Source organism: Leptonychotes weddellii, chromosome 7, assembly GCF_054177405.1.
Source record: "Leptonychotes weddellii isolate Sample4059 chromosome 7, ASM5417740v2, whole genome shotgun sequence".
NCBI lineage: Eukaryota > Metazoa > Chordata > Mammalia > Carnivora > Phocidae > Leptonychotes > Leptonychotes weddellii.
In genome coordinates this window covers 97450849-97471677 of record NC_138375.1, presented here as the reverse complement: position 1 = coordinate 97471677, position 20829 = coordinate 97450849, and the positions used below count along the sequence as shown (strand labels likewise).

Genomic DNA, 20829 nt, shown 5'->3' with positions numbered 1-20829 from the left:
CTAGCTCACATTCTTTACATGTCATGGTACTATTTTCAGCAAGAATAGAGATTGATCCTCAGTAGCTCATCTTCTGGACTTGCTGCAAATCCTTTCCATTTTTTCTGGGCATTTCCAGCCCTCCTGGGATGTTGCCCTATTTCTCTCTTCCTCACGTACACCTCTTGCCTGGAGACAGACAGACATCCATTCCACCCCTGATAAAAATAACCCAGGGCCTTTTTCTGTTTCTGGTTTTCACCACTTTGATATGGACCATTCTTTGTGTTCTTCTCATCTATTCTGTACTTGGAACTTGGATACATTGTGCTGTTTTCTCATTGATCTTTCAGAGGATCCTCATGATTTCTGGTTCACTGAAATCTCCCCATCTATATTTTCTAGTTCAGCTCTTGGTTACTTTTTATAATTGTCTTTGATAGGTTCTTTGTTTTGAGAGGGAGGATAGACTAGAATATGTACTTACTTTACTATCTTGAAACCAGTAGTTACTTCCCTCTGCCTGAATTTTTCCTTCTTTCATTTTATGAGAACCTAGAATAAAAGAAAGCTTTGTATGCCTGCCCGACGCTCTCGTGAGGGCACAGGTATTTGGGAGCATTAAGATGATTGAGCTAGAGACTGTTCCTAGTATCTCCTCCTCTCTTCCTAACTTTGCTTCCGTTCAATAATACCTTCTTTATTTTGACATGGACTTGCCTTGCCCTTATTATTCTTACTATTCACATGGTAAGTTGCATTCTGTTAGTGAGATTTAGAGTTCAGGCATCATTAATAAAATTATAAAGTTTCTCTTTGGCCCACTGTAAACCCTTCTCAGCAGACTTTATATTTGCCTTTGAAATATTTTCAACCTGTGTTGTTGGTTTTTGAAACATTACAAATGGAAAATTTTCAGACCTTTTAACAAAAATATTTTTTCCCTGTTACATTCTTGAATTTGGCTTAGCACTATTGTTTATAGTATATAAAATACAGTTGTGTACGGTATATGAAATAATGAAATGTGGTCTGACATAGAACAATAGCTCATGTCCCTTTCCCATTTTAATTAATTTGTGGTTTTTTGGGAGCCTGACAGAAATCAGATAAAGATGATTTCTTTATAGATCTTTCTGATATGTAAATAAATCATACTGAAACTCTTCTTGTATACTGGGCCACCATTTAGTATCTTAAGATGTATTCATGGAAGAGAAAAGTGATATAGGTCCCAAAGGAACCAACTTGGGAAATTAAACCTAGAAATTCTGGGTGATCTTGGTTCCAAGTCACCATCTAATGTAGATTATTCAGGAAAGGTGCTTAAAGAGATTCTGTCTTGTTTCATTCTTATCAATGTGAATATAGACTTAGCAGGTATGTTTAGCAATTTCCTTACCTATTTTGTTAATCTAATTATCTAATAATGATATTAGATATTGCCACTGTTATATCTAATAATGCCACTGCTGGGGAAATCTAAAAAGCATTGTGCTTTGGCAACTTGGAAAAGCTACTTCTATGTAAAATCTGATCCTGGGAATGGGTATGTGGGCAGAAGCCTTATTTTCCCCTGTTCTTCTCAAGAAACTCTTTTCTGCCATCATAAAATGAAATTTTGCATACCCAGAAGGGAGCTTAGCAATTATCTAGAGGTTTTTTACAGGTGAGGAAACTGAGACCCAGAGAGGTAAAGGCAAATTGGCCAAGGTTTACTCAGGTAATAAGGAGTCCTGTACCTCCATGCTGGCCTGCCCTGCATTCTTCTGATATGTATATACTTTCACTTTTGTATCACGTTTATTTCTACACATCTGTTTCAGAAAGCCAAAATTATCTCGCTCTGAAATTTTTTTCTTCTAATGCAGCTGAAATTTAGTTGAGGCTTTTCCACTTGCCTATACAACTATTCTTCTCCCCCATCCTCTTGTACTTTTCTTGAGTATCTCAAGAGATTATATAGCAACTTCTTTATTTTATCATTAGTAGAGTCCAGATGGAATCAGGGATTAAAGACCTGGGAGAGTTGTCATGAATGGCATTATTTTTTCCTCACACACAGGAAAAAGAATAGGGTGCCAGATTTGTCTATTGAGTGACTTTTTGCTAAATTTTAAATCTAATTTGATGAAATCAATGAAATGGAGGCCTTTTTTTTTTTTTTTTAATTCACAAGCGGTTATTCCCTGAAAATTTATTTTTGCCTTTGTGAGTTTGTTTTGGGGATGGGAATGAGAAGAGGAGAGCAGTGTATATTTTCTTCCTATCTAAAACCGAATTTATATTTTTGTGTTTTACTCAAATGTGAAATTTGTTCCGTAAATCTGGAACTGGTAATGACTAATATCATGCATTTTGATACAACAGGATAGACATGATTCTGCTGATGATCAAAGTATTTGTCATGTGTGGCACGTGGATATAGAAGCTCTTCCAGGATGGATAAACTGCCTAACACAAAAAGTAAGTTCCTTAGTTTCTGAGTAAAATTAGGAATTTACTACTTTCAGGATTTTTTATCCTCATTCTAGAGCTATTTTTCTTTTTTTTTTTAATTTATTTTTCTTTTTTTTAAAGATTTTATTTATTTATTCATGAGAGAGAGAGAGAGAGGCAGAGGGAGAAGCAGGCTCCCAAGGAGCAGGGAGCCCGATGCGGGACTCGATCCCAGGACTCTGGGATCATGACCTGAGCCGAAGGCAGATGCTTAACCATCTGAGCCACCCAGGCGCCCCTCTAGAGCTATTTTTCTTGAATGCACTGTTTCAAGAGATAAGAAAGGGTCTGTAACTCTTGATTACACCTACTGGCTTCTTCGTTATTACTGGAGTGTTGCAGGTACTTTTCTGTCTCAGACTTTAAAACATGGTATTCCCCCTTCCTTGATTGCTCTTCCCACAGTTATTTACTGCTTCCCTTATTTCCATATATCTGCTTCCCTTATTTCCATATATCTTTATTCACAGTGAGGCATTGCCTGTGGAAACTCTCAGTTGCCCTACTCCACTATTATCACTCTTCACACTTCCTTTCTCCCTTCTCTGACTTATATAGCTACTTATATTTTGCGTACACATACAATACGTAATATATAGTACTTGTAAATATGCATGAGAATATATGACCTATATAAATATAGACATAACTATACACATACATACACACGCACACACTTACCCACATACATGTATTGCTTACTGCTCTTGTTAATTGCCTAGCTCCCCTACTCGAATAAAAACTCTGTAAAGTCAGAAGTTTTTCTCTTCTGTTTATTACTACCTCCAGCACCTAGAACAATGCCTCCCGAGTAAATGAAATATCCTATATTATTCATGTATGCATACATATATAAAATAAACTGGATAATTAATGATTCTCAGTGGTACAATCAAAATCAAATTACCACATTTTTAGGGCTCCTTAATGAAATATTATAAGAGCAGGAACTCACCTTGTTAACAGTATGGTATTATTTCTCACATTTTGAAGCAAGTATTAGAAAAGTATAAGTAATGCGATTAAAAAAAAAAATGTAGTCGCCATTCTCCACTGACTTTGTTGTTGTTGTTAAAAAATAACATTTGATAGATATCCTCTGCATTCACTCTCACACTGTAATGATTTCCTGGGAACGTGCCAGCGCGCTGGTTTTAACTGTCCTGAACTTTACAACATGTGTGAGGGTGCTGCAGATATTCCACTATCTCTCCTGAAAAAAATAATTTTAAGCCAGTTCATTAATAATTTTGCACTTGAATATAGAAAATGCACTCTTATGTATATAACCAATATCTTTTGGTTTTATGTAAAAAGGCAGGAAGAGCTTTATTCTGTTGGTTGGGTAAAGTTCCCTCCCACAGTGTTTGGTATGCAAGAAGGGTATCAAAACAGACACTTTTCTGTGAGATTTTACTTGCAAATTAAGCTCTGTAGACTGATTTGCTTCCTGGTTCCATAGTGTATTTTTCTTTTCGTTAGTTCACACTATATCCATATTCAATCTATTGTTTAAGAGACTCTTTTAGAATGCTTAGGAGTATTATTGAGATGGGCGTGATGTGCAATATTTTATCATTCTAGAACATTGGAGTTGCTTATCTCTATTTATTAGAAGGCTTTTTTCCCTTTACTGTTCTGTCTACCAATCAGAAAACAGAAAGCTAGCCTTTTCTGTGGCATAGAAAACTTTCATGTGATTGGCTTTAAAAAAAAAAAAATACAACTCACATTCTCTTTGATTACTTTACAATGAAAGCATTGTCTTACTTTCCTTTATACCTGTAGGCCCAGTGGACAGTTGGAAAACTGAATTGCCCTTTCTGTGGGGCCCGTTTAGGGGGCTTTAATTTTGTCAGAACTCCAAAATGTTCCTGTGGCCAGCTTGCAGCTGTACATCTCTCTAAGAGCTGGACCGATTATCAGCCAACACGGGCAGGCCGACTAATGAGACCATCGCTGAAATACTTGTCACATCCTAGAGTTCAGTCAGGTTGTGACAAGGAATCTCCGCTGACAGGTGGCGCCTCCAGAAACAGAAATCACGGGTTTTTAAATATGGCCCAAGATAATAATGGCCCTGGAAGATTAACAGAAGCACTCTGCCTGGAGGTACGGTCAACATATTTTCAGATGAAGAATGAGAAACTGCTCTTCAAAGCATCAGATCCAAAATACCAGCTTTTTGTTCCTCAGCTTGTGACTGCCAGATGCACTACAAGAGCTTTTCACAGGAAATCACATAGTTTGGATCTGAACATCAGTGAGAAACTGACTTTATTACCCACATTTTATAAAATACATAGTAAGACTACTGCCTGTCCCAGGCTAAATGAAACACAGCCTATTCACCTTTCTGGCTTGCCTTTAGAATCTAGTAAAAATAACTGTTCCTTTCAGATTTCATCCAATTTTGATCCTAATATGCTGCTGCAAAGATTTTCAGTGGCTCCCCGTGAGACCCAGACACAAAGAGGAGGAGAATTTCAGTGTGGTCTAGAAGCTTCTGCAGTGTACTCTGACCATGCGAGTTCTAACAACCTGACTTTCCTGATGGACCTGCCCTCAGCTGGCAGGAGCATGCTGGAGGCCTCGGACCAGGAAGAGCCCCTCTCTGCACTGGACTTCCTCCGCTCGGGCAGTTTCTCATTGGGGGCCATTAATCAGAGGCTCAGTAAGAGAGAAAGGAGCAAGTTGAAAAATCTGAGAAGGAAACAACGAAGGCATGAAAGATGGCTACAGAAGCAGGTAATTCTTTGAAGAGTTTACTAAAAATTCTGTGTTGTGAATCTTGGGGTTTGGAGAGAGGAGCTAACTTTGAATACCTTTATTATAAAAACATAGTTTTAATGAGTGTTGAAATGACATTTCTGTCTAGGTGAACTTAATAATCATGCACCTCTCTTAAAATCGGCAAGTATAAACCTGTCTCTGTTCACATATGTTTAGAAAATGTCCTTTTGTGAAGATTTCCTCAATTCTAATATTTTACATGAATATTAATTTCATGATATTGAGATGAGATCATCATATACATTTTAAATTTATTCATGTTGGGATTATTTGCAATGATTTTATTTCAGGTTAGGTTGAAACAAAGAAGTTTTTCTAATTCAATCTAGTGACAAATTCATTGACTTTCATCACTTTTAGCTTAAATGGATATTTTCAAGGAACATTATGTAATTATGTGCTCATATGATCCAGATATGGTTAACTCTACTAATTTGTGAAGTTTATCTTAATAATAACTGACCCTTACTGTAATTTTATAGGAGTGTGTGCTTGTCTATGGTTTAAATTCCTGTACCTATAATGATATGTTCAAAAACGGTTATGAAAAGGTATTGAACAATAAATTGCAGGTGCTCTGGAGACCAATTAAAGCCAATGGGTGAGATGCTCATGAAAATTTGGAAGTTTGAGGACCAGTATGTTTCTATGTAAACTTTTATTTGCAAATTGCCTTTGTTACCTACTTGTTTATAATAAATAGCAATCCTCATTAATCAGTATGTTGAATATTAACAACGTCCACAGAGCTTAAATATAGAAAGCTGCAACTTTGCCTAATAGTTCATTTTTTTAATTAAGCGAACTCGTTGCTTATGATCCTAGTCAGACTGAATAGAATAAAATTACTGCATCAAGTGCTTCAATCACGTTCATTATTTTTCATCGTTTGGTTAGATAGTATAATTATAGGTAATTATTATATTTTTGACTGGATGCTGACGAGAGCATTGTAGTTTGGTTTACTTGCAAGTGATGGTGTAATGTGACATCAAAGCATATATTGTAGAATGTTAAAAATGAATATATTTTAGCACCACTATAATATACTTCATGGCTAATTTATTGAAGCTATAAAATACAATATCTTTTATTGAAAATTTGACTTAAACCCATAGATAAATTGGAGATGGTCATATGTTAAGTGAATATTCGAAAGTCAACCTTAAAAACAATGTAGAGGGCTTAAAATAATTCTCTAACAAATAGAAATTTAAAAAGTATAAAAATTATACTTGCTCTGTACTATAAATATGTGCAGATAACATCTTTGCAATGTAAAAAATGTGTTTAATTCTTGAGCGGGGTACTTCCGAAAACTTAAACTATATTACTGATTATTTTCCAGCATAGGAACAGTATTTTTATACAATTTAAAGCTAAGCAAGACCAACATCAGTGTTTTGGGTTTTTTTAATAAAGTTACTTTTATTCATTCACATACATGTGATTTAGCCAAACTGCTTGGCTAATTGATCAGAATGAATGAATTCTAGTCAGACCTGTGGCAGGTCAGGATAGGGAGTAATAGGGCAGGGTCCTAGGAGGTTGGTTTGGTTGCACAGGAGCTACTGACAAACAAATGCCGAATGTCTCCTTAGCAAAGAAAATTTAAAAGTCTGTAGCATCATGAAAATGACGTGAGTTAGTGATGTGAGTGCACACCTTGGTTAGAGCCCGAAAGAAGAAGAATTTTTAACAGTTTTGCTAATTCAAGCAAAAAGATAAGTCTTGGAAAGATTTCCTATCTGAGCTAAATTAATGGCTTAGCTCTTCAGCTCATTCCATGTTTAGTAAAGAGTAGTTAATTCTGTAAACACATATCAAATATGTGTTTCATATACCATGCCTTTGAGTAATGACTTCAGTGCAGATGCTGGTCTTTTTAATTTTTTTAAAGACTTATTTATTTTAGAGAGAGAGTGCTCACACAAGTGGGGGGAGGGGCAGAGGGGGAGAGAGAGAGATCTGAGCTGAAACAAGAGTCCAGCGCCTAGCTGACTGAGCCACCCAGGTACCTCCTGCCCTTTTTTAAATAAGGAAGATAAGCATACAAGATATAAAGGAAAGGTTACCTATTGTTAATGATAATTTTTTTTTAAGTTTAAAATAATTGGTTGGGAAATCTAGATTTCTGACTTTCATTTGATATTTTTAGTGATTTTTTTTTCACAAACTAGACATCTTTATGTGGCAGATACCATGATAGAAAATGTTAATGACACTACAAAAAGTTATTTAAATTTTTGAAGCTTAAGGGTATAAATGAGATTAATATTGAAACAGAAACTACAACCAATTTTCAGTGTTTTATTCAACAGATGTTAATTAAACTTCTACTTTGGGGAAAGACAGTGCTAAGCAAACCTCTTTTTTTATTCACCATAGCTTTGTTGGGTTTCTGTTTTAGTTTTTGTAATTATTATGTGATAAAATAGATTTATTCTTGGCATATAGCTCTATGATTTCAACACACAGATTCATATAACAACCACCACAGTGGGGATACAGAGCAGTTCCATCACCCCAAAATCTACCTTGTGCCTTTATAATTGTGCTTTGATTATATCTTTATAGTCATATCCTTGTCCTATCTCTAATCTCTGGAAACCATTGATCTATTCTCTATTACTTTAGCTTGTCTTTTTGATGATGTTGTAAAATAATAATGCAATGCTATAAAATTATAATCTTATAGTATATAACCTCTAGAGACTGGCTTCTTTTATTCAGTACAGTTGCCTGTGAGATCCATCCAAGTTGTTGAATATATCTGTTGTTTGTTTTGTTGCTCAGTAATACTGGGTTATATTAATAAACCACAGTTTGTTCATTGACCTGTTCAAGACAGGTGAGTTGTTCCAAGTTTGGGCAATTATGAATAGAGCTGTTAAAATCATTCCTGTACAGGTTATCGTGTGAACCTAAGTTTTCATTTCTCCAGGGTAAATACTCAGGAGTGAGAATACTGGATTGTATGGTAAGTTATATTTAACTTTATAAGAAACTGTCAAATTGTCTTCCAGTTTGGAAAATGGTTATACCATTTTGTATTTCAAGACGTAATATATGAGAATTTCCTTTGCTGTGAGTCACACCTGGTATTCTCAATATTTTTTAAATTGTTCTAAGTAGGTATGTAGTCGTACCATATTGTGGTTTTAGTTTGCATTTTCCTGATGGCATTTTCCTAATAATGTTGAACATTTTTCATGTGCTTATATTTCTATTTGTATATATTGTTTAGGGAAGTGTCTGTTTAAGTATTTTGGTCATTCTTAATTGGGTTGTGTTCTTTGTGTTGAGTTGTAAGAGTTCTTTATATATTTTGGATGTAAGTTTTTCAACGCATATGTGACTTTCTCTGAGTCTGTAGTTTGTCCTTTTAGTCTCTTAATTTTTTTTTTCCTGTAGAGCAAACATATTTAATTTTGATGGTCTAATTTCCCTTTTTTTTTAATGGATTATGCCATTGGTTTCATACCTAAGACCTCTTTCGCCTAATTCTAGGTTATAAAGATTTTTTCCTGTGGCTTCATCTAAAAGTTTTATAATTTTAAGTTTCACATTAAGAATTATGATTCATTTTGAGTTTATTTCTTTTAATAAAGTGTGAGGTTTCAGTTGAGGTTCATTGTTTTACATAGAGATGCTTGATTGTTCCAGCACCATTTGTTGAAAACACTGACCTTTGTCCATTGAAGTGCTTTTGCAGCTTTGTTGAAGACCCATTGGCTATATGTGTGGGGGTCTATTTCTGGACTGTCTATTCTCTTCAGTTCATTTTTGTGTCTCTCATTGCCAGGAGTCCTTTTTCTTAGTTATTGTAGCTTTAATAAATCATAAAGTAGGATTCTGTGATTCCCCTAACTTAATTGTTCTTTTTCAAACTTGTTTTATTTATTGTAGTTCCTTTGCCTTTTCATATAAAATTTGGAATCTGCCTGTTTCCTGTTGGGATTTTGATTGTAATTATATGAAATCTATAGATCAACTTGGGGAAAACTGAAATCATTACTGTGTTGATTTTCCTAATCCTCGAACATGGTACGTCTCTCCTTTTATTTAGGTCTTTGATTTCTTTCATCCATATTTTTGCACTTTTTAGCATTCAGAACCTGGGCATGTTTTGTTAGTTTATGCCTATTTACTTTTTGATGTTGTTGTTAATTTTTTAAAAATTGTTTAAAATTGTATATTGCTAATGTACAGAAACACAACTGATTTTTGTTTTAACTTTGTATCTTGTTATTTGAAAGTACAGATCTTTGACATCTTGTCAGATTTATCCCTAAGTATTCATATTTTATACTATTGTAAAATGGTATTGTTTTCTTAAGTTTGAATTTCCAGTTGTTCATTGATAATATGTAGAAATAAAATTGAGTTAGTATGTTGATCTTTTATCTTACAACCTTTCTAATCTTACCTAGTAGGAACAGTAGTTGTTTTGTAGATTCCATTGTATTTTCTACTAGATCATCATGGTGTCTGCAAATAAATACAGCATTACTTCTTCCTTTCCAATCCAGATTTTTTTTCCTTTCTTCTTTCTTTCTTTTTTGTTTTTTGTTATTGAAGTAGCTAGAACATCCAGTACAGTATTGAGCAGAGATGAGAACAGACATCCTTGTCTTTTTCCTGATACTAGGAAGAAAGCATTCAGTCTCTCACCATTAGGTATGATGTTAGTTTTAGGTGTTTTGTAGATGGCCTTTATCAGGTTGAGGAAGTTTCTTTATATTCCTAGTTTACTGAAAGTTTTATTATGAATGGGTGTTGACTTTTGTCAAATGCTTTTTCTCTTCATGATATGATTATGTGTTTTCAATATTAATATTGATTATTAAACTGAGTCAGTTTTTCAGTTCCACAGTAAACATCATTCTTATTATGTTGTACTTTTCTTCCTATATATTGCTGGATATTATTTGCAGTAATTTTTGAGAGTTTTTTCCTAAGCTCTGTACATGAGGGATATTGGCCTAAGGTTTTCTGTATTTTTGTGCTGTTTTTGTGTGGTTTTGATATCAGGATAGTACTGGTCATGTAAAATGAGTTAGGAAGTAATCTTTCCTCTTCAGTTTTCTGGAAAATATTTTGAAGAATTGATGTTATTTTTTCTTAAATACGTGGTAATGAAATTTTCTGGCCTGAAGATTTCTTTTTTGGAAGGTTTTTAACTGTGAACTCAATTTCTTTAGTACTTATAGAACAATTTATGTATCTCTTTCATTTTGGGTAAGTTTTGGTAGTTTGTTGTTTTCAGTGAATTATCTAAGTTGTTGGAATTGTGTGTTAGTATTGTTCATAATATTCCTTTATGATCCTTTTAATGTCTCTTGAGTCGGTAATGATATCCCCTTTAAAATCCTTATAATTAATGGTGGTTTGTATCTTCTCTCTTGCTTGCTCTCTTTTTTCTTTTCTCTTTTTTTAGTTTTGCTAGATTATCAATTTTATTGATCTTTTCAAAGAACCAGCCTTGGATTTCAATTATATTTTCTATTGTTTGCTACTTTTAAATTCTTAATTTCTGCTCTTACCTTTAATATTTTTTCTTTCATTTTCTTTCCTCTTAGAAAAAAATACTTAGCAACTTATTAATTGGAAACTTAGAAATTTAATGGTTGAAAATCTTTTTTTCTCATCTAAGTATTTAATGTTGTAAACTTCCCTTTAGTTTCTGCATTAGCTACATCCTATGACATTATATTGTATTTTATTATAATTCAGTTCAAACTATTTTCTAATTTCCTTTGAGACTTTTTTTTTTTTTTGGCCGACCTTGTTTGTCTAAGTGGTTAGTACAATCATGAAAAGACTGAAATACTAGCATTTTGAGGAAATTAATCAAAAATTTCTTACTGGGGAAAATGTTTCTTCCTCTGGATTGAGGGAAAGTAAAGCTGTCTCTAGTATAGTTGTATAATATTTTAAAATAATTCTTTGTAAACAGCATTTCATTCTATTGTGTTTTCATTTTTTAACCTTAAGTCTATTTAATATGAGTGAAAGAAAATGTCTCTTTAAAGCCCACAGGAAACTATTGTGAAAAGAGAGTTTAGCTCATTTTTCTCTGGAGTATTGTGCGTGAGAATATAAAATAATTGACCTAATATCATGGTTTGTAATAAATCACTGAACCATCTACAATGACTATATTATTTTGTTCTCAGTGAATTAAATGAGTTAAGACTACTTGTATTACACAAACAATGAATCATGGAACACTTCATCTAAAACTAATGATGTAATGTATGGGGATTAACATAAGAATAAAAAAAAAAAAACAAAAACAAAACAGACTCACCAACCAACCCAGAAAAAAAAAAAAAAAAGACTACTTGTATTATTACAAAGGTGTAATTTAGGCCCTGGGGAGAGTAGAAGCCAATAAAGTGTATTAAAGAAGTGCTTATTTGCGTTTATCTAGACAAGATACATATTTTCCACAAAGGCACTAAATTTCATTTTCATGGATTTTTACATAGCAATAATTTTGAACTTTGCATAGATTTTAAAGGAGTTCATTTAATCTTTTATCACTTGATGCATCATCTTCAAATCATGCACAGATCATATTCCAAATACATACTTGGTTGTCCCTTTAAAAGAGAAATTTTTGTATATCTGAATTATAATAGTAATCCACATATTGAGCAGTTATTCCCCATTTTTTTCTCTGCCTCCAGCAGAAAATTAATGGTTTATTGAAAGAAAAAGCCTTAGTAATGAAAATCTGACAATTAAAACTACATGACACAGATTATTGGTTTCATTAAACACAGAAACTTGGTCATGAAACAGTCTTTTAGGAAAGAATGTCATGACCTTTAGTCATACATGGCACAGAAAGATATTTATTTCTCAGTCTACTTTGTGTAAATTTATTGTTTCAGGTTGTTCGCTACTCTCTTCATTTTATTTTTTTATTCAAGTATAATTAGCATACAGTGTTATTTTACTTTCAGGTGTACAATAAAACAACCAGTTCTGTACATCACTCAGTGCTCATCAAGATAAGTGCACTCCTAATCCCCTTCACGTGCTTCACCCATCCCCCCACCCACCTCCCCTCTGACAACCACCAATTTGTTCTTTGTATGTAAGAGTTAGTTTTCTATTTGTCTCTTTTTTGTTTATTCATTTGTTTTGTTTCTTAAATTCCACATACAAGTGAAATCATATAGTATTCGTCTTTCTTTGTCTGACTTATTTCACTTAGTATTATAGGTCCATCCATGTTGTTGCAAATGGCAAGATCTCATTCTTTTTTTTATGGCTGAGTAATATTCCATCATTTGTGTATATTGTCTGTGTGTATATATATTAATGTTTGTGTGTATATAAATATATACACATATACACATACATATACATATACATACACACCACATTTTCCTTATCCATCTATTGGACACTTGGGTTGCTTCTCTATCTTAGTTCTTGTAAATAATGCTACAGTAAGCATAAAGGTACATATATCTTTTCAAATTAATGTTTTCATTTTCTTTGGGTAAATATCCAGTAGTGGAATTACTGGATAATATGCTCATTCTATTTTTGCTTTTCTGTGAAACCTCCATACTGTTCACCCATAGTGGCTGTGCCAATTTGCGTTCCCACCAACAGTCCACAAGGATTCCTTTTTCTACATATTCTCAACACTTGTTATTTCTTTTTTTTTTTTTTTAAAGATTTTATTTATTTATTCATGAGAGATAGAGAGAGAGAGGCAGAGGGAGAAGCAGGCTCCCAAGGAGCAGGGAACCCGATGTGGGACTCGATCCCAGGACCCTGGGATCGTGACCTGAGCCGAAGGCAGACACTTAACCATCTGAGCCACCCAGGCACCCCAACACTTGTTATTTCTTGTTTTGTTTTGTTTTGTTTTTAATTTTAGCCATTCTGACAGGTGTGAAGTGATATCTCATTGCATATTTGATTTGCATTTCCCTAATGATTAATGATATTGGGCATCTTTTCATGTTGCCTGTTGGCCAACTCTTTCATTTTATTAATGAAACAACATTTAGGGCTTGCTCACTAAGTTGATACTTTGGCATTGTTTCTACCTTCCAGGAAGCCACCATCTAGTGAGATAATAAGATATAAATAAGCAGTCAATTGTAATGGGCATCACCAAATACCTTAACTTTGTTTTCCTGCCATTTCCATTGATTTCAAAATACAGATAAATGAATAACTGTGGAGCAAAATTACATTGACTTGATAATTCCTTTACTTTAAGATCTAAATTTTCTAATGCTTAGCACAATACTTTGAACACAGTAAGTGATCAAGAATTTTTTTAGGGGCACCTGGGTGGCTCAGTCGTTAAGCGTCTGCCTTCGGCTCAGGTCATGATCCCAGGGTACTGGGATTGAGCCCCGCATCTGGCTCCCTGCTCCGTGGGAAGCCTGCTTCTCCCTCTCCCACTCCCCCTGCTTGTGTTCTCTCTCTTGCTGTCTCTCTCTGTCAAATAAATAAATAAAATCTTTAAAAAAAAAATTTTTTTTTAATAAAACTTTTTTTTATTGTAGGATACTTTTAGATTTATATGAAAGTTGTGAAACTAGTACAGAGATTTCCCATATGTCCACACCTAGTTTACCCTATGTTAGTGGGGAGCCTGGGTGGATCAGTCAGTTAAGTGACTGGGTCTTGGTTTTGGCTCAGGTCATGATCTCAGGGTCCCAGGATCAAGCCCTGAGTCAGGCTCCATGCTCAGCAGGGAGTCTGCTTGAGGATTTTCTCTCTCCCCTCTGCCCTTCTCCCTCTTGTGCATGCATGCTCTCTTTCTCTAAAATAAGTAAATAATCTTAAAAAAATAACATATTAGTATGGTATATTTACAATTAATGAATCAGTATTGACACATTATTATTAATTAGGCTATACCTTATTCACAATTTTTTTAGTTTTTACCTATAGTTCTTTTTTCTGTTCCAGGATCTCATCCAGGGTACCACATTACATTTAGTTACCATGTCTCATTGGGCTTCTCTGGCCTTTAAGAATTTCTCAGACTTTCCCTGTTTTTGATGACCTTGACAGTTTTGAGGAATGCTGCTTAGCTATTTTGTAGAATGTCCCTCAATTAAGAATGACTAATACTTTTCTCATGATTAAGCTGGGGTTATAGATTATATAATGGGTCCCCAAGACCACCCCCACATTCCATGATTCACTAAGAGGACTCACGGGACTCACCCTATAGTCATACTCATACCTATGTTTTATTACAGTGTAAGGATACAAACCAACTAAGCGAAGGGAAAAGATGCATAGGGCAAATTCTGGAAGAAGCCATGTACAAACTTCCAAGGTCCTGTCCCCATTGAGTTACATAGAATGAACTTCTTCCAGCAAAAGTTGTGACAACACGTTCAATGTTGTGTACCAGGAAAGCTTATTATAGACTCAATGCCCACAGTTTTTATTGGAGGATTCCCTAGGCCCACAGAAGTAGTGTGTGGCAGATCTAGATCCCAGAGTCCATGCTATTAACCATTATACCATGACCTCTCAAGAAAGATTCTCCTCACATGGCTTATCATTCTTAGATGATTAAGAAAATACCTTATTATCACATACCTTTATTTTTCTTTCATCCTTTTCTGCATTTAACTAATGTCCGTGGGGTAGATCACTCTTGGCCAATAACTACACTAAATATTGAAGATACAGCAATGAATGAAATAGGATTTCTCCACTCAGGGACCTTTGAGTGAAGGGGGGAGACACATATGAATATCAGTGATCTTTTTCTTAGGCATTTGCGGAGAGGTCATATCATAGTGAATTTTGGCCAACAGCTTATTTGATCTAGGATTGTTTTTGGCCAAGACAGTGAGATGCACTGGAGAATCCCAGAGCATTCACAAAGAAGCAAGCCCGATTGGGAAAGGGTAGGAAGATTGTGTGGAAGTGGTAAGATTGATGACAGAGAAGAGAGGAGAAATGGTTAGCTGAGAAAGAATTGTGATGGAGTGGTCAGAAACGTGTTTGATTATGAAGATGCCATGTAGCTGCTAAGTAGTTTTAGGCTAGGTCCATGGTAAGAGCTCAATATGGGGTTGCAGAGTGTATGAACTGAACAAACAAATGACATATCCAGTGCTGCAGGCATGGAAAATGAACCAAGGTTCCTTAACCCTAGCTACAAGTTGGAATCCTCTGAGGAGCTTCTGAAAATGCCACTGCCTGGGCTCTATCAGGTTATATTTCCCTTGGTCTAGACTGGGCATCACTACGTGTGTTTGTGTTTATTAAAATATATATACATACAATATATTTTAATTTTCGAATGATCCCAACATGTAACCAGAGTTGAGAACTGTTGGAAAGAAGGAAGATCAACAAAAAAGCAATTAAAAATGGGTTAAAAGTGAATTTCTGGAGTCTTTGACAAAGGATTTATTTACAAGAGCAATGAGAATTTATTCTAATGGATGGTACAGAAGAAAGGCAGCTGGCTAGAACCGGGCTGAGAAGGAATTAGATGAAGAACCATACTGGAAAAGACAAGATCCTTCGACCTTACCCTCTAACACCTAATATAGCTCCTTGCATGTAGTAGAAGACAGTACAAATACTTCTGTCCAAGTAACAGAGCTTTTCTTAGTCTGGCATTAAGAGAATGAGAGTTTTGACTAAGCAAGCTGGAGGGAGGGAATGGAATGGAGAGTTTGTGGCCGTGGGAGTGATGGAAAGATTAGTTAAAAGTTACTGAGCTTCAGCATATGCTAGGTGCAGTCCAAGGTGTTTTACTTGTATTAGCTCTTTCCCATGAGCTGGTAGCTAGCTGGAGCGGGAGGAAGTGGGGAGGAAGGCAGGCTTTGGACCTTACGGAGGAGCATGAAGGCAGTGACTCCCTCAGGCACTCAGGGGAAAAGGCAGTGGGTGTAAGAGAATGGCAAGGATGTATGCTGTCCTATCCCCCAAATTTGGAAAAGGCCGATTGGTTTGGGGAAGAGAAAAAACAGAATCATCAGTGAGCTACTGCCAAAGAGACACTTAGAGAAAATTGGAGCTTATCACATAGGACTGAACTTAGTGCTGGGTGTGTTGGATGAATAGAACTAGACTATGCTTTCAGCTCTTTTGGCCTTGTATGTTCTGGGAAGACTGCCTGGTTTCCATTCTCAAACTCCACATTTGGCTTCATTTACCATATTAACCATCGTGGTATACACTGTCCACCTGTTGTCCCTCATTATCCTGTTTCTGTACTGACCTATTTAAAAAAAAAAAACATCACAGTCAGGGCCTTCTTGTCCTCCTCAAACCTCCTTGGAACTTTCCAGTGCTGAGATGTAAGTCTCACCCACTCTTCTCATGCATAATAACCTTACAATATCAGCTTCCATGTGCCCCCAAATTGGGGAGGTAGCTGGAGTCCTCTCCCTGGCTGTGTATTACTGGTTGTAACTGCTATCCCCTGGGCCTTCTTGAACAAAGTACTGATTTAAAGGCAATTTTTAATTTTAGAAGCAGCCTAACAGTGTTAGAGAAAGTTCAGGAAACAAAAAATACATTTACATATCAATTATTTAAACATCAAATTGAATAGAGTCGATATTTCTGAAAGGAAGGGAGAATATGATTCGGGGTGCTAGATAGGGGGCTCCAACTTTTTTAATTATGTTCTGAAGATGGATACAGTTTTTCACAGGTCTTATCTTAGGTTTTATTCTATTTTTTATCTCTCTCACATTTTATAATACAGTTGAAGAATCAATTATAAATCGTATCATCCTAATAATGTCACCCTTTTTATTCGTTACTTTTGCTGCAAAATCTTAACCCATTCACCTTTGTTCTCCTTTTTGTAAAGCTAGAGAGAGGCTCCCATGGGTGGTATAGGCAAGGAGTCTTCTACCTATGAGGCTCAGGTTTTTTTTGATAGTACTTGTCTAATACTCTGTCAGAATAAATATTGATTAATAAACCAAGAGCAAAACTTTCCATTAAAAATAACTATATAACTTTATATATCTTTCCAATACTGGGATAAGCTATTCCACTCTAAGCGTATGCTTTTATGACCCTCCCTGGAGTGCTAGTTTGTAAAGGTGACGTGGACCAGCTAGTTTTCCAACACCAGAGGGCACCAAATTTCCTCTTGCAGGGAAACAAAGCCATTTCTTTCCAATGAAGAATTTCATATACTGGAGTAGAGTATGGAATGGTATAAATTTTAGTCTCTTGTCAGATCATAACAGTAAGAGAATTTGTGCTTTGTGAGAAGGAGTTTACAAAATAATAGTAATGTTTTCTCTTGTTGCCATGAACTAAAAATCTGTCAGTGTTTTCACTACGCTCCTTTTCAGTGGCACTTACTATGTTGGAATAAAACAGCTACTCTGTGATAATATTTGGGATAAAGTATTTTGAGGGAGCAATAGATATTCCATCTGTTTTGGTTTAAGGTTCAAGTGGCATGTATAGTTTTCTGGAAATGGGCCTGTCCCCTAAATTCAGGATAAAACCAGTGGCAGATGTGTTTCAGTGTGGAATGGGATGCTGGCAGAGGCAGTGAAATGATATCAGCTTGTAGATCACGATGAACCATTCACACCTTGATGTTTAGCAGTTTTGTTAACTTCCATCTGATAAACCATCCTTCCCCTATTCTTGAACAAAAGAATATTCAGGGGCACCTGGGTGGCTCAGTCGTTAAGCGGCTGCCTTAGGCTCAGGTCACGATCCCAGGGTCCTGGGATCGAGCCCCACATCGGGCTCCCTGCTCAGCGGGAAGCCTGCTTCTCCCTCTCCCACTCCCCCTGCTTGTGTTCCTGCTTTCGCTGTCTCTGTCAAATAAATAAATAAAATCTTTAAAAATAAAAAATAAAAAGAATATTCAGAACAAGGCCATACCAGCCAATGAGTTCTTTTCACTAATTGTATTTTTTTTCCAGTTGAACATTTAAGGATATTTTTTACAGTGTAAGGGAAGTTATTTATCGTTGGTCCATCTTTTTCCCTTTTATCTCCAGGCACAACAGTTGATCATCTGTCCATGTTGTCTAATTACGAGCAAATACTAATGAGGCAGCTTATATAAAGCAGCATCATAATCCAGTAGGAAAAATCCCAAGCATGTATTTTAAGGAAATTAGAGTGCTAGCTCCCTCTGTGTACTTGGATGGTATATTCATTTCCTAATGTTACTATAACATTTAGTTACTTAAAACAATACAAATTTATTATAGTTCTGGAGATCAAAAGCCTGAAATGGGTCTCACTGGGCTAAAATGAGAAGTGTTGGCAGGGTTGCATTACTTTCTGGAGGTTCTAGGAGAGAAACCATTGTATTTGTTCACCTTTTCTAGCTTCTACAGTCCCCATTTCTTGGCTCATGCCTACTCTCCATCTTCAAAGCTAACAATGGCCGGTTGAGTCTTTCTTATGATGTCGCTCTTTGGTTCTGACTCTTCTTTTGTCCTTTTCCCATTTAAAGACTTGTAATTACATTGGGCCTACCTAATTAATCCAGGCTAATCTCCTTATTTTCAGGTCATCTGATTAGCAAATCTAATTCCATCTGAAATCTTCTTTTTGCCCCTTAACATATCCACAGGATCCAGGGATTTGGATGTTGGCATCTTTGGTAGGAGGAGATTATTCTGCCTACCACATACAGTTTCAGTGGAATTTATGAGTTAAGCCAATCTTGAGAGAAGAGAAATAGCTATTATAGATCTTGAAGGCTTAGGGGAAACTGAGTGTTTTTTCTGACTTTCCCTGGAATTTTCCACATTACTCATTTTTGTAGTTTTCTTGGGTTTTTCCAAAAATGAATATGTGTTCCAGAGGCATAATTAATTAATCCTGTATTAGACATTACTATCATAATTTGACAGAAGAAATTATATTAGTCCTTCAGGTCTTCCCTAAGTAGGTTAAAGGGCAATTAACTTTGGATGGAGGAGCTGAATCAGAAAAAAAAAGAGGCACAAAGCATTTTTAAAAAGGCTTAGTGGGCTCTGGACAGAGACAACAGCTTGAGAGCAAGGGCTAGTTGGGTAAATGGTCTGGTACTGAAGGTAGTACTGGTCTACCTGACAGTGTTGTCTGGAACCAGGACTCTGAGTAAACGAACACTGAACAAGAAACCACATCTTGGCACAAAGATCTCCCAAGTAGCACAAGGCTATACCAAGACCTCAGACTACTAGGGCCATTTCAGTCCATAGAAATAGAGACCACAGGTGTGTTGATGATAGAAATGATAGCTTTCATTTAGGATGTCCATGTTAGTTTTTTGTACTTACTGACATCCCAGGTACCCTAAAAGACCAGTCTTCCTAATGTTGTTTTTTTTATATTACTTTGAAACAACTAAATGCCATGTGAAAGGCATTATAATGTCTTCTCAGATGGTGTAAAGTAAATGGGAAAGAGATGCCACAAACTTGCTTAGTTTGGTGAGTTCTCTTACGCTTAACTCATCAGTTATCTAGGTCTCTAATCATTATGCTAGATCTAGAAGCTAGAACTTTGAGTTAGCCTTTAAGCTAATTAGCAATAGGTTGGGGGAATAGTGTATGTTGTATTGATAGGATCAAGAATCCCTGCTTACTCAGAAGTGAATTGCTGAATTTTGCTCTTTTAGCAGGTTCTAAAGCATTCTTTGTAGTCCCTAACTTTCATGCATTGCCATCATCTAACCTAGATTAGATGAATGGGTTTACTCCTGGGGTGAAGCCTAAATGGAAAAGAAAAGAAAACAATGTGCCAGCTCATGCAAGAGAGTAGATAGCCTTTGTAGCCACTATAATAGGTAAGTGTGAGCCAAAGAAGAATGTTTATTTCAGCACACATGAAATTATAGGAACCAATCGTTTTATTTTAAAGTGACTAGTTTCAGTGTTAGGATATTTCCCTTTTTAAAAACACTTAGATTTGGGGCGCCTGGGTGGCTCAGTCGTTAAGCATCTGCCTTTGGCTCAGGTCATGGTCCCAGGGTCCTGGGATCGAGCCCTGCATCGGGCTCCCTGCTCAGTAGGAAGCCTGCTTCTCCCTCTCCCACTCCCCCTGCTTGTGTTCCCTCTCTCGCTGTGTCTCTCTGTCAAATAAATAAATAAAATCTTTAAAAATCTTTAAAAAAAAAAACTTAGGTTTTCTCAAAGTTCAGGGCTGCATACTTGAGAAGGAAAATATCTTTGTACACAATGCTTGACTGGCACCTGGTAGGCAATTGTTGTCATACCAAATGCCAAAAGTTTCTTTTCCACGAGGCGGTAATAAATATTGAGAATATAATGGCTTCCTTTTCACAAGGTTCCCAAAGCTTAAATTTTTCTATTTTTAGCTTTTTGATAGAACTTGATCTCAGTAACATGTTTAGGGAAGAGAGGGAGATTTTAATCTCTCCAGCTAGGTTTTCTTTTTGCCTCAAAGAATTACACAGTATGGTGGTTGTCAAATGCTCATCTCTAGACAGGCTGCATCAGGGTCACTAGCAGAGCTTTTTACAATCCCTCAGAGATTCCAGTGCCCTAAGTCTGGGACAGGCCCTAGACAGTTTTTTTTAAAGCACCCGAGTTA

At 35.8% G+C, this 20829-nt stretch overlaps 1 protein-coding gene across 1 annotated transcript in view; it reads left to right on the top strand.

Annotated features, from left to right (window-relative positions):
* Positions 1 to 20829, top strand: part of RNF180 (ring finger protein 180) — a 170890-nt gene that overhangs the window by 36667 nt on the left and 113394 nt on the right. Inside the window, exons 3-4 of the mRNA XM_081826817.1 lie at positions 2350 to 2445; positions 4267 to 5226. Coding sequence (XP_081682943.1) covers positions 2350 to 2445; positions 4267 to 5226 — 1056 coding nt within the window. The remainder of the gene's footprint in view (positions 1 to 2349; positions 2446 to 4266; positions 5227 to 20829) is intronic.